Here is a 14,369-nt window from a genome sequence, read left to right on the forward strand (position 1 = left end):
CTCACTTATATGGCTTTAATGGACCTTGGATATCAAGGGCCCCAATATACTTGGTGTAATAATCATTTAGGGCTTGCTTATGTCTGGAATTGTATTGATAGGGCATTTGTTTCTGATGGTTGGCTCGATATGTTTCCCGAGTCTATTGTTCATCACTTAGCCTAATTCACTTTAGATCATTGTTATTTATTCATTTTTGTTTCTGTTAGCCGATATCGGGGCCAACCCTTTTTGTTTTGAGAAATTTTGACTTTCGTATTATCAAAGTAATTACATCATTCACCAAGCTTAATAAGATTTTGATCAACATACTCCTACCAATAGGCTTTCCATGCTGTTAAATAATGTTCAACAAGCATATAAGAGATGGAAACATAGGTTGGGAAATCTTCATATTCGTGCTGTCAGGTTATATGGTCAAATTTACAAGTTGCAAATGCAAGAAGCTTCCTCTGGTGGACTTACTGATGATCTTCATCGCACTTTATTATCTTCATTAGCTGAATACTATAAGGCCTTTTATCGCAAGAGATCCTATGAAAAAAAAATCTAAAACCTTATAGCTTTGAGTGGGGGATGCAAATACTAAATTTTTTCACCATTCAACGGACTTGCATCATAAAAATAATATAATCAATAGTATTCATGACTCCCTCAATCAATGTCATATTGAACCTCAAATGATTAGCTATATCTTAATGTCGCATTACATGGACTGTTGGTCAGCGGAATTTAACCTGGATTAATTAGATTATCTTTTACATAATTTTACTCTTACTTCTTTTCAAAATGATGATCTGATTGCTCCCATTTCAAATGAAGAAATTGAGTATGCACTATTTACTTTGCATCTGGATAAAGCACCGGGCTCTGGTGAGTTTCCTTCCTTCTTTTTTCAATTTTTCTAGTCTCTTATTAAAAGTGAAATGATTCAAGCTGTTTGTATTATTTTTGCTGACCTCTCTCGTGTCCGAGGATTGAAAGGAAACTTACATAGTTTTTTTATCAAAAAAAAAAAAAAGAAAAAAGTGCCGGGTAGACCGGAAGCGGATGTTTAAAGATTGGTTAACAGGTGAATCCGGTCCACAAAAGTACCAGCCTTCGAGTTTCGCTGTTAAACGTGCGAGGAAAAGCCACCAAGCAACCTCGTTGTCACGCACATGAAGTGCTCCGGTGGGAATGGGTTCGTCAAACTTGACCAAGCCGTCCCAATTCCGAAACCTTCCCCAGTAGCTACGCTCGTCGCAAAACCGCGTCCTTTGGCGAAACAAGCCACGTTTCAGATCAATAAATAACAAGACTTCTGGCCAGCAATGGTCCACAATGATCAAGAAAAATATAGTTTCCTGCAGTCACCTCTATATGTACCATACACACAGCTAGGAATCCAGTACACATCTGAACAATATACTCATCATCACCAACCAAATCATTAATCCAACACTAATTAATCCTGCATTTGTTGATGAATTCATGATGATAAACAACGAAACACCAAACCACACATATATTTTGCAATGTCATACACCTTGTTCTCAGTATTCTTTTATAATCAGATTTTATATTAGAAAAAGAACAAGAGATTAATGAGAATCATGAAGAACTCAAATACATGATGGTAGGTAGCTAGCTACCTACCCAAACGGACAAAAAATGAATGATCAACACTACCACCCAGTCCAGAGTTCAGGAGAAGCTGTCCACGCTGCACCTGGTCCTTGTAAACCCAGCGGCCACCGAGGTGATATTAGACGGCACCGGAAGCCTCAGATAACAATCCACCTCCGGCACATACACGGCACTCTTGATAACTACCATCTTCAACCTAACCTAGTGTACATCTTAATACTGATGTAGAAGAAACCCTCACCCTTCTCCCTGCCAAAAGTTTCATTGACCGAGTTCCCGAGCACCAAATTCTGGCCTTGGAAGCTCGGATGGAGCACCACCGTGCTCTTGCGGGGCTGGTGGAACTTTGGGAGGCTCTGGTACCCAAACCTCGACCCATCATAGAAGGCGTTGGCCTCGACCCGCTCGTAGTATAAGGCAGCCTTGTTGGGGTTCCTGAAGCTCATGTCGAGGGCGAGGTCATAGTAGAGGCTGTGGTTTTGAGCAAGGTCGAAGCGGACGAGGTGTGCATTCTCGACGTAGACATGGAGGTCACGGGGCTGGAAGATGAGCCACAGGATGAGAACAATGATCCCTAGGACGATTAGGATGAGAGTGATGGCCTTAAATATGGAGCACAGCAGGCAGTAGGGCTTCCAGCCCAAAGGAGCGGCTCGGCCGCGCGCGCTGTGATGGTGAGATGGAGGGGGAGGGATTGGAGGGCCGTAGTAGGAGTTATTCAAGGATGGTTCCTTGTTTTCAGCCATTTTTTGTGTGCTTCAGATGCAGAGGCGTAATGGGAGAGAAGAAAACCAAGGGGTATATAGGTTTATAGAAGTTGAAGGCTTTGGGAATTCGTAAACGTACGTTTGTGGACTTCAACGTTCGTTGAAGGTTTGATTAAAGAGTTGGTGGTCAGCATCCACTGCAAGTTTCCAGATGGGAGAATGGGCTCTTGGACAGAAAAGGAAGGCAGGGCTTCTTCAGGTTCCAACCGGAATGGTGGACGCACGTCGTTTTTGACGCAAGGCGACCTCCATTAATTTTTAGTTTATTCCTTGGGCGTGGTGCTGGATCATGTAATTGGGTTTGACTAGGACAATGTTTGAATTTTTTTTTTTTGCTTCCATGCGAAGGTGGTGAGTTGCATCATCCAACGCAACATGGAAAACGACTGGTAGCATGAAGTTTAAAACATTAATTGCCAAGGAAAGATCCACGCACATTCGGTCAAATTAAAGCTTCTCTCTGTAATCTGTTGGTTCCACGTGTGAATTAATTAAAATACAAGTCCTTTTAGACCAAAAATTTGTGGATAAACTTTTGTACTGAAAAAAAAAAAAAATCACATACGAGACAAAGCAAATTAAAAAACAAAATTATATCAAATTGAATTGGAGAATACCCACATTGACTGGCCCATGGTAGTAGGTTGGATCCAAAGATGTGTGCGGATAATACCACCCATCTTCTTCTACAGATATATCGTTCTTATTGACTATGCGGTCTTGATTACCATATATATCTTTCAGAAGATCAATATGGCAAATACGGTAGTAAGCTGCGTGGCTACTTTTATTATGGAATATTTTAAGACAGTGCTTTAGACAAATATGCGGGAGATCCTAAGGCCATTTGAGATATTTTTTTTTTCACCCTCCTAAATGTAATTCACACAGGATCTATATGAATGATCCATTCTATATATATATAGAGAGAAATTAAAGCCCACATCAACCTTCATAATCTGTTGGCTCCATACGCGAATTAAATACAGGCTCCTTTAAGCAATCCAATTGCTCATATTTGGCGAATCAATTAAGGAGTGCTCATTGAAAAGAAAATAAATAAATGCAACACACAAATGTATATATGTATATATATATATAAACGCGCCTATATCCAAGAGGATCTGAACTATAAGTCCGAAGAACGCATACATGTCTGAGAGTTTCTTCTACATGTGTGTGAACATGGCATGAAAATGATAATGATGAGCAACTAACCATTTTACTCGAAAAAAAAGATGAGCAACTAACCAACGAGGGGTTGGGGAGAAAAATAAATATTACATCCAAATAATTCTAATAATAATTTTCAATTCATTCTAAATATTTATTATTGTTAGTTAGGATTCATTTAAAATCTTTTAAATTTGTACACATTCACAGTAACTATGGAATGTATTAAAAAAGGCAAACCCACCATTGATGATGCACTAATCGAACGTTTCTTAGTAATTTTTTCAAAGAGACGAACATCCATCCATATGTTAATGCTTCCAACATAGTCACAAAGTAGCACCTGAAAGAAAGAAAATTTATGGACCACATAGAAAAAAGCTCAATTTGATGTGAGAAATGACCCAATCCAAAGATGCAGAGCTAGTATTGCAGGAGTAAATTAAAACTGTTATCATGGAACAAAAAGAAACCTGCCAAGCTAGCATAAATTGGACCAATCCACTCATACCACGTTGGATAGGAAAATGGCAAGACCAGAATGCGCAACATGATAGACTTTAATGTTACACGATCTTGTCACAACTAGCTGAGCATGTTCTGTCTCAAGTGATCACCAGTCACAGTATTAGTAAACTAAAACCAATCCAATCCGAGCAGGACAAACATATTGCATCCACTACCTCAGTATTAAGAAAATGATCCGTGTACTCGACGCTACTTACCATAAAGCAAAAAGTTTATGGGTGGTTTTAAAAGCGAGTCCATGCCTTGGCGTTTGCGTTAATTGGGACAAGCCAGATTCAGACCTGAATTTATCCTGGGTTTAAGGCCTTCTGGCTTGGAAAATTTTTTTGGGCCAAATTTAGTTTCCTAGGTTCTGCTATTTGGCTCAATCCAGGTGTTAGTCCCGGTTTGGCAGGTGAATCCTCAAACTGTTTAGTTCTGGCTTAGGAACTATGAAATAACTTTATCTGCAAATATTCCCTTAATCGAATATGACTTTACATTCTAGTAGGCTAACAATAAGCCCAACCACATTAAGTATGACATGCATTTTCTTTCGAATTCAGACCATGGGTTGTTTATTGCTGAACCTTACCTCAATACGGGGTATCCCATGCCTATTGAGCTAACTGTTGACCAAGCCCATTGCAACCCTATTGATAGCTACTAATCTATTCCATTAGACCAAGTTCTATTAGTCAAATCATCAAAATGAGTCGGTTACTCGGATGTCCAACAATAACTTTTTTTAGAAAAAACCTTTGATCATTGAGTCATTACATAAATAAAAAGAAGCATGATGGTCATTACTGAAAAAACATCATGATCTAAAGTGTTAAGATTTCTTTCTTGTGAGACTTCGAAATACTCAGAAAGAGTTCGGGGAAGCAGCAGCAATATTCCTATTGAATACCCTAGAAAACTGACATTTAGAGTCTATTTTTTTTGTGAATAAATATCATAAAAAAATTAATAAATATTTTTATTAATTAATTTATATATATTTTATATTTTTCAAAATGGATAAGTTACTTTTCTATGGATAGTATTTATCTATGAAATGGAGGAAAATCTTATCCATATAGGGGGTGGCTAAATCTTCCCATCAACTGAAAAAGTAATATTTTTAATTCATTTTTAATATATCCTTAGTCTTATAATATAATATAATATAATATTTGTATAATATATTACAATAATATATATTAATATCATATCATATATTATAATATATTATATATTAATATTTTATAATATATTATACTATATTATCATTTGTAATAATATTATATTATATTAATATAAAATATTTATATTATATTATATTATATCATAATAATATATAATAATAATATAATATATTGATATTATAATATTATAATAAAATATAATATAATATATCCTATAATATATGGTAATATATTATAGTATACTATAATACATTATAATAATATATAAAAATATAATATATATAATACTATAATAATATAATAATATAATATATTTTATATATAATAGTATATCTTAATATCATATAATATACCATACTATATTATTATATATAATAATATTATATAATATATTATATTATACTAATATAATATATAAATATAATATAATATATTAATATATTATATAATAATATAATATATTATTATATATAATAATATTTATATAATAAAAAATATTATGACAAATATAGATAGATCATAGCAACTTACCTAGAAAAAATAGTAACATAAAAGAACATGGATGATAGATTCTGGAGTCATTTTTCAATATACAAAAGAATATGGATAAATTATTTTTTTATCTAAATATTATTTGAAAAATATTTATTCAAAAAAATATAATTTTTTGAATAAATTTTTTATTAAAAAAATAGATTCTTAAAGAAAATTATTTTTTTTATCAGTAAATTTAAAGGGATACATCATTTTTTTTTATTTTATCATGATGCAACATGAGATTGCATAAAATAGAGAAAAATCAATGCTATGGATATCAAAACGTACTACCGAATATTTGTGCCATGCGGTCCTAGATTGGTATTTTGCACACTTGGGTAGTGTTGGGCGCCCTCCATTACATTTTAATTAAACAAAGGAGATTGATACTTTCCACGACCTATTGAAAAACCACCAATCATCTTATCCCATGTGGTATGGCAGCAGTGAAAAGAATAATTTCGGACATAGGCTGGAGCCTCGTAGCATTACTTTAGGGTGAAAATAATATGCCGAATTAAAATGCATGTAAGCTTATCATAAAAAAAATGTGAGATTCACTTCTATACCAGGCTTTATTGTTACAATTTAATATGAATAACTTAAATAAAATAAATATAGAAACTCATGATTTTGAAATGATATCTACCAGTAAATTAATTATAGTCTCTAACAACTGATATAAAAATTAATGAATGTAACGAATATAAGAAAATAATATTTACACATCAAACATAATTTTATTGCAAAGATAACGTATTTTTATGTAAGCATTATGTATGAATTTCAAGAAATTTTTTTTTTTGTTGATATTGACAATGTTAAATATTAAAATTATGTAAGATATTGGAAGAAACCAAGTCCAAAAATAATTATGTATTGCCATATATATACATATAGTTTGCTATATATAAAAGAAAACAAATCAAAACAATATAGTTATATATATGTATTACAATTCAACTTTTTTTATTATTTCAATTGTGTTTGCTGATAAGTTATTTAACTTGTAGTGCTCCATGAATAGATTATTGTGATAGGGTTTTTGTTGAGAGATTTCTTATTTCAGCGGTGATACATCAAATTTTGCACCCAAAAACCAAATATATAAAAAAAAAATCTATTTTCTAGTGAAAACATAAGCAGAAGCGAGGGGCAATAGCTTGTGGATGGGAGTGTGTGAAAGCGAGGAGGAAAATAGTTTGGACAGAAAACTCGACAACAGACTGTGCGTTAAGGATATTTGGCCTATTGAAGAGTAAAATTTTAAATTTAATAAATACTTTTATTTTTTTAAAAATATTATATTCAAGCTTTGAGTGGTACAATTGTTAAGGATATTTGGGCAATTGAAGAGTAGAATTTCAAATTCAATAAATATTTTTATTTTTTTAAAAAAATTATATTCAAGCTTTGAGTGGTACAATTCCACCATAAATAAAAATTTTATTTTTTAAACTAGAATACCAAATACCAATATTTAAACATACATTTGAATATAAAAATAACTCTAATATTCTTTTATTTGTGCTTATATATGAAAACATTTGAGAGGCTCATGATTACAAGTCTCGATTTTATTTTTACCGTAAGTTGCGATGCATACGTATACCTACCGCATAACCAGAATAACTGCCAGGTTTAGTGGATGAGATGATTTAGACTTGTACCCATATCCAGGCAATCGTATGCTTATCTTTTCGATGCGTACTACAATGTTCCAAATTTTTTATGAGACATCGCCGTATATGATACATTGTAGCGGATGTCTATAAAATTTTTATTCTACTCTGGATGCTACTACGTGCCAACCAGCTGATATACCTTAGGTTATGATGGTGCTAACAACATTTGAGTAACTGGGGTGGACATAAATCACCCCAACCTTCCTTTCATCGTCATTAAAAAAAAAAAAAAAGAAAAAAAAAAAAGTGGGGTAAACAACGGGGCATGGTAAATGGCTGTGGGCAAAGGATAGCAGCAAAAGTCATACTCTACACACTCGCAAGGTCGAGAGCGAGGATGTATTGGAGGGTGGAGTTGTTGATGGTGAGGTCCACATTGGCGAGTGGAAGTAGAATATGAGCCGTAAGGAGATGAGGAAGCCTTCAGAGATAACATGCTTGATGAGGCTGTAACAAAGGCAGCAGTCTTTAAACTTTTTTGGTGGTTTGAAGCAATTTGGGTGGTGGTAGTGGTGATCTTGGAGGGATAGGGAAGTGGCCATGAAGAGGTCTGGAGGAAGTACTGATAGGTTCTAAAATAAAAAAAAAAAAAAAAAAGACAGAGTTTCCCTCCTATTCTGATATGGAAAAGAACGGAAATGTACTATCCCCAAAATCTAATTTTTACTATTTCATAATATTTAAATTTTATTTTGATTTTAATTTCGATTCTAATCATGAATCAAACATGATAGCAAATTTTGCTATTCTGATTTTTATTTCAATTCTAATCGCAAACTAAATGCTCCCTCGTAAACTAGTTGGGTTCCATCGGGTCATTATTTGTTTGGATCCATTTTGGACCTGCAATTGAATTGTAAGTATAGCCCAGACATCAAATAGGGGATTGGGTTCAACTAGCTTTGTTCATAAAATGTTCTCAATTTCTTTGGGCATAATGCCATCTGAGAGCATGCTCTATTGGCACTAGTCCTAAGGAGCACCTTTCACATTATGCTAGAATACGGATTTAGGTTGTTTACAGGCTTATATTAGTTAAAAATTTAAGCTAGCTATGATGTTAGCCCAGCTGGACGCGAGTGGCACTATGGGGCTTGTGTCATTTGGTTTGCCCTTTAGAAATAGGCCGCCCGTCCAAGTGTTCACGCGCGATACGTTCCCCGTGTGAATCGCACATAGAAGGCCCCATGTGGGCCTGGGTTTTACGTGACTTGAATCCACTGCAACTTATATTCATAACAAATGCATAAATGGTATTTTTAAATAAAATAAGTTTTGCTAATATGAAACTTTGTAGAGCCTAGTTCAGTTCTTCCTTTTATTCATGATCTTTGTCGATATTGTTTGCATTTATTTATGTACCTGTATTTTTTATGTAACTTGTTGCAAATCAAATTATATTTATCTCTTCTCGGTTTTTCTTTTTTTTGATGGAAATTAGAGAAAGTGAGAAACTTCCCCCTATGTATTTAAAAGAATGTACAAATAATTACAAAGGACTCTTCCTCTTCTTGAGTTAGCTATTGGAAATGTTGGTACAAAAATTTGCTTGCGCCGGAGAAGCTGGAGTCGGGGAAGCCGCGGTCGCCACCGGGACCTGCAAGAGAAGTCTAAACCGGAGGTGGGGTTGCTCCGACAAGACCCTCCGACGCTCAAGTCAGTTCTCTGCCTCAACAAGAATGGAGTGCTCGAACGAAGAATTTAGCAGAGTTTTGGGATAAGAAAATGAGCTTAAAGAATAACGTATCTGGGTCCCCCTTTTATAGGCGGAGGAGGCAACGGATTGATGGCGACGTTTGTAACCGTCTGGTAGTGGGCCGCCCATGGTCAGGAAAATTGATTGCAAAGGATAGTGGAGTAGACGCGTGGCCATCACCGTGGCTCGCCACGTGGAATCTGTTACGAGGGGTGGAGCAGCGTCCATTGTCGTGACTCGCCAGCGGATGGGAGAATCGCATAGAATCCGTCGCAGGAGGTGGAGCAGGTTCGTGGCCGTTATTGTGGCCTGCCAGGGGGTAGTGGAGCTGTGCGGAATCTGCCACAGGAAGTGGAGCAGGGTGGCGATGGTTACTGCGGCCTGTCAGGGAATGATGGAACTGCGCGGAGTCCGCCACAGGAAGTGGAGCAGGGTCGTGGCCGTTTTGGTGGCCTGCCAGGGGCGCGGATCTGTTGATTGAAGCTCGGCAGCGGCCGGAGCCCGATTTCTGTAGAGGTCCGGGAGAGGTCCTCCTGGCGGTTGGGGTCGTGGGTGGAGCCCGACTTCCGGGGGAGTCTGGGCGGAACCCTCTCGGAGCTGAAGTTGCGGGCGGAGCCCGGCTCCCGTAGGAGTCCGGGCGGAGTCCTCAGCAGCCGTTGTTGAGGACGGAGCCCGGCTCCCATAGGAGTCCGGGCGGAGTCTGCTTGCGGCTGCAGTCGTTGGCGTCGAGGATGAAGCCCGGCTCCCTTAAGAGTCCGGGCGGAGTCTGCTTGCGGCTGCAGTCGTTGGCGTCGAGGATGAAGTCCGGCTCCCTTAAGAGTACGGGCGAAGTCTTCCTGCAATTAAAATTAAAGGCGAAGTCCGGCTCTCGTAGGAGTCCGGACGGGGCTTACCAGCGGTTGGTGCTGAGGACGAAGCACGGCTCCCGTAGGAGCTCGGTCGGAGCTGTGCTGTGGTTGGTGTCGGCGGTAGAGCCCGGCTCCCGTGGGAGTCCGGACGGAGCTGTGCTGCTGTCGGCGGCGGAGCCCGGCTCCCATAGGAGTCCGGGCGGAGCTGTTCTGCTGTCGATGGCGGAGCCCGGCTCCCGTAGGGGCCCGGGCGGAGCTGTGCTGCAATCAAAGTTAAGGGTGAAGTCCGGCTCTCGTAGGAGTCCGAATGGAGCTTACCAGCAGTTGATACTGAGAGCGGAGCCTGGCTCCCGTAGGAGTCCGGGCGGAGCTGTGCAGCAGTTGATGTCGAAGGTGGAGCCCGGCTCCCGTAGGAGTCCGGGCGGAGCTGTGCAGCAGTTGATGTCGGAGGCGGAGCCCGGCTCCCGTAGGAGTCCGGGCGGAGCTGTGCAGCAGTTGATGTCGGAGGCGGAGCCCGGCTCCCGTAGGAGTCCGGGCGGAGCTGCGCAGCAGTTGATGTCGGAGGCAGAGCCCGGCTCCCGTAGGAGTCCGGGCGGAGCTGCGCAGCAGTTGATGTCGGAGGCGGAGCCTGGCTCCCGTAGGAGTCTGGGCGGAGCTGCGAGCAGTTGATGTCGGAGGTGGAGCCCGGCTCCCGTAGGAGTCCGGGCGGAGCTGTGCTGCTGCCGGAGGCGGAGCCCGGTTCCCGTAGGAGTCCGGGCGGAGCTGTTCTGCTGTCGGCGGTGGAGCCCGGCTCCCGTAGGAGTCCGGGTGGAGTTGTGCTGCTGCCGGAGGTGGAGCCGGCTCCCGTAGGAGTCCGGGCGGAGCTGTGCTGCTGCCGGAGGCGGAGCCCGGCTCCCGTAGGAGTCCGGGCGGAGCTGTGCTGCTGCCGGAGGCGGAGCCCGGCTCCCGTAGGAGTCCGGGCGGAGCTGTTCTGCTGTCGGCGGTGGAGCCCGGCTCCCGTAGGAGTCCGGACGGAGCCGTGCTGCCGTCGATCCCGCCGAGGGTTTCGGCTGTGGGTATTTTATACCCAACACCAGTCCCCCTACTTCCGAGTTTGAATTTCAAACGAAGGAAGTACAGAGAGAGAGAGAGACACAGCCGGACCCGTCCCTTCGAATCCTGCGCACTGCCGCCTCCAGATATTTTGGCATTAAATGAGCACGTGCCGGAGTCTTTTCGAATTGGAGCGGTACGAGGGGACGCTTCGAAAATCCTGCAGGTACACTGGCCTAGGTACGGTGCAATTATGATCCTGCCAACCGCCAGCCGCTTTTAGCCGTCTGCCAGGGAGAGTGGGACACGTGTCGGATGTGGACTGGCCAGGGGGATTCGCGATCATTATGGCGCCGGATCCCAGGGTCTATTTAAACCCATCCTCCCCCTTCAGGCGTCCTACTCCATTTCTGAGTTTTCGCTGGTGTCTGTCTTCTCTTCGAGAGCCTTGCTCTAGTGAACGTCTTCTCGAGCCGTAGGCGCCTCCCGTTTCTCGTCCCCCAGGTCCCTCAGAGCAACATAGGTTAGTGCCAACCTTCTTCTCTCCGCCTAGGGGCTTCTCCTCTCTTCATTACTTTTGTGCCTCCTCCGAGTTAGCCTTCGACGTCTCATTCCCCTTTCGGTCTGTCTTTTTAGGGTCCCTTAGGTTCTCCCTCCGAAACTGTTCAAAATGTCCTCTGACTCTTCTGCTCCCGGCAGTTCCGAGAGTTCCTCTGCTTCAAACCCCAGGTCCCTGTCTCTGCGGACGAGCCCGCGTCCGGGGCTGGGTCTCACCCGATTTTAGCACCGGGCGCAATTCCATGCTCGTCGACTCCGGATGAACTCCTTCTGATAAGGGTTCGGTATGGGGTTCCTCCGGAGTACGATCTGGAGCTACCTGGCCCCTCTGACCGGGCCAGCGCTCCTCCACCCGGTCGCTTCTGTTTGTATCAGGAGGCGTTCCGTGCCGGACTCCGGCTTCCGCTTCCTGTCTTTGTTGCTGCCTTCTTCCGCTTTTTGGACATTTCCCTCGCCTCCGTGGCCCCGAATTCCTTTAGGTTCTTGATAGGGTTTCTCTCTCTCTGCCACATAGCCGAGGTCCAGCCGTCCCTCTCTTTGTTCAGACATTTTTATACTTTCAAACGCCATCCTTCGGCGAAGGACTGGTGGTACTTCTCCCCCCAGTTTGGTAAGAAGGGGTTGCTGAAGGGCGCCCCTTCCTCGATTCACAATTGGAAGGAGAAATTTCTCTTCGTCTACTGCCCGACCCTGGAACTGGGCCTTCCCCCTTGGGGGTCTCTGAGGGATTCCGTCCGCCGGGCTCCCAGCCTGAGAGAGGACGACCTCCAGGCCGCCCAGAAGCTTCTAAGTTATCCCGCTCCTTCCCTTCCTAATCTTCTGAGGGAGCAGCTTCTTTTCAACATCGGCCTGAGCCCTCAGGATCCAGCAAGTATTTATCTTTCCTTTTCTTGCCTTCTTCTTCTTCTCTTTATTTTTTCCTTCCCGCTCTTTTCTTCCTCTTTCTTTCTCTCTTCTTTTCTCTTCTCTCTTCTTTTGCTTTTTCTTTATTTTTTCCTTCCCGCTCTTTTCTTCCTCTTTCTTTCTCTCTTTCTCTTCTTTTCTCTTCTCTCTTCTTTTCTTTCTTTCTTCTTTTTTTTTTTTTTTTTTTTTTTTGACTCTGGACTGATCGGTGTCGCTTCTTCTTTCTTCTTTTTTTTTTTTCTTTTAGCAATGGACGTCGAAGCCACGCGGATGCTCGCCAAGGGCATGAGAGCTCAGAAGAGGAAGGGCGCGACGGCCTCCGGATCGGCGAAGAGGGCCAGGGCGGAGGAGACGGGCTTGGCTGCGCCCGTCCAGGCGACCCCGACCATCGACATTCCTTCGGATGCCGAGCCAGCGGCCCCCCGGGCTTCCTCAAGGAGCCCGCTGACTGGGGCCCCCGTTCCGGGGGTTCGCCCCACGGAGGCGCCCGCCGTGGGGAGGAGGAGGAAATCGGTGGCTCGCAGGGCGAGCAGCCACCGAGCTGCTGCAGACGAGTCCGTCTGCTCCGAGGGGGGATCGGAGAACCCCTTCAACGACAAGGACCTGATCAGGCGGCTGCTCGATGGCTGCATCCTGTCCGATGTTGTGGAGAGGATCGACCGCGCCAATCCCGAGCAGCGGGCTTGGGACTCTTTGGGGTCCTTCCTTGAGGTAAGCGGATGTTTATTTGCATGGTCACTCGGCCTTTGTTGTAATTCTCTATCCGTCTTTGCAGATTGGGCACCAGCTCTTCGCCTATGTCGAGGCGACGAGCCGCATGAGAAGGGACCTCCTTCAGGCGGAGGAGCGCTGTCAGGCCGAGGTTGCTCGCCTCCAAGCGAAGACGGCCGAAGTAGCCGCCCTCCAGGAGGCCCTGGAGAGAGAGAGGCAAGCCCGGGAAGAGGAGAGACAGGCCCGGGAAGAGGAGAGAAGAATCTTGGAGGAGTCGGCGAGGAAGGCGGAGGCCGAGGTCGCCCATTTGGCCGAGCAAACTCCGGTTCTGGTCTCGGAGGCCAGGGCCCTTGCGGTGGAGGAGTTCAAGGTCTCCGCGGAGATGAGGGAACTGAACGTCCAGTTCGGCCAGGAGGCGTTCACTAAGGGGTTCGAGCTCTGCCAAGAGAAGGTGGCCAGCAGATATCCCGACCTCGATCTCGGCTTTCTTGAGGAGTCTCAAGATGAGGCCGGCCCTTCGTCTGCCGCTACCGCAGTCGCACCCCCCGCGCCGAGCTCTCCACCTCCTGCCCCTGAGGTCTGAGACCTCCGATCTTGTGCCCTTATTTTGTCGCCATATTTCCTTTCTGTTTGTCTTCAAAATTATTCAATCAATAAAGTCGAATTTCTTGTTGTGGATGGCCTCTCCTTCCCCCTCCTCCTCCTTTCTGCCTTTCTTCTTGAAATGAGCCGGTCTTTGACGTTTGCACCTTCCGATGGCAGTGCCCTGCTGAAGCACTCCCCTTGCCCCTGGGGGTCCCGCTGAAGTCAACTATCCAGCGGCTGAAAAAGGAGGTCCTCCACCTGACGAAGAAGTTGAAGAAGTCGGAGGGCGAGCTCCGCAAGTCGAGAAAATGCCATTCCGAAGCCATCGCTGAGGCCGCCCACTTTAAGAGTCTCCAAGTGAAGGCAATCATGGATTACAGCCGGAGGAAGGCGAACTTCACAAAGGAGCTCGAGGAATGTAAGAAGAGCGCCAGCGATCGAACTTGGGCTCAAGAAGCCAGGATCAGCGCCCTTAAGGTGGAGCTATCAGCTGCGAAGAGGAAGATCGGCCAGCTGGAAGGAAACTCATCCCGGCTCCTGGCACGGGT

The 14,369-nt window shown here is 43.4% G+C and overlaps 1 protein-coding gene across 1 annotated transcript; it reads right to left on the reverse strand.

Moving 5' to 3' along the window:
* Nucleotides 1-1,510: 1,510 nt before the first annotated feature.
* Nucleotides 1,511-2,477, reverse strand: LOC105052135 (NDR1/HIN1-like protein 10). Its single transcript, XM_010932844.3, is given in 2 exon segments — nucleotides 1,511-1,832; nucleotides 1,835-2,477. Coding segments are annotated over 2 exon segments (687 nt in total). The 5' UTR covers nucleotides 2,376-2,477; the 3' UTR covers nucleotides 1,511-1,686.
* Between the last annotated feature and the right edge of the window lie 11,892 nt (nucleotides 2,478-14,369).

Source organism: Elaeis guineensis, chromosome 9 (genome assembly GCF_000442705.2).
Source record: "Elaeis guineensis isolate ETL-2024a chromosome 9, EG11, whole genome shotgun sequence".
Taxonomy (NCBI): Eukaryota; Viridiplantae; Streptophyta; class Magnoliopsida; order Arecales; family Arecaceae; genus Elaeis; species Elaeis guineensis.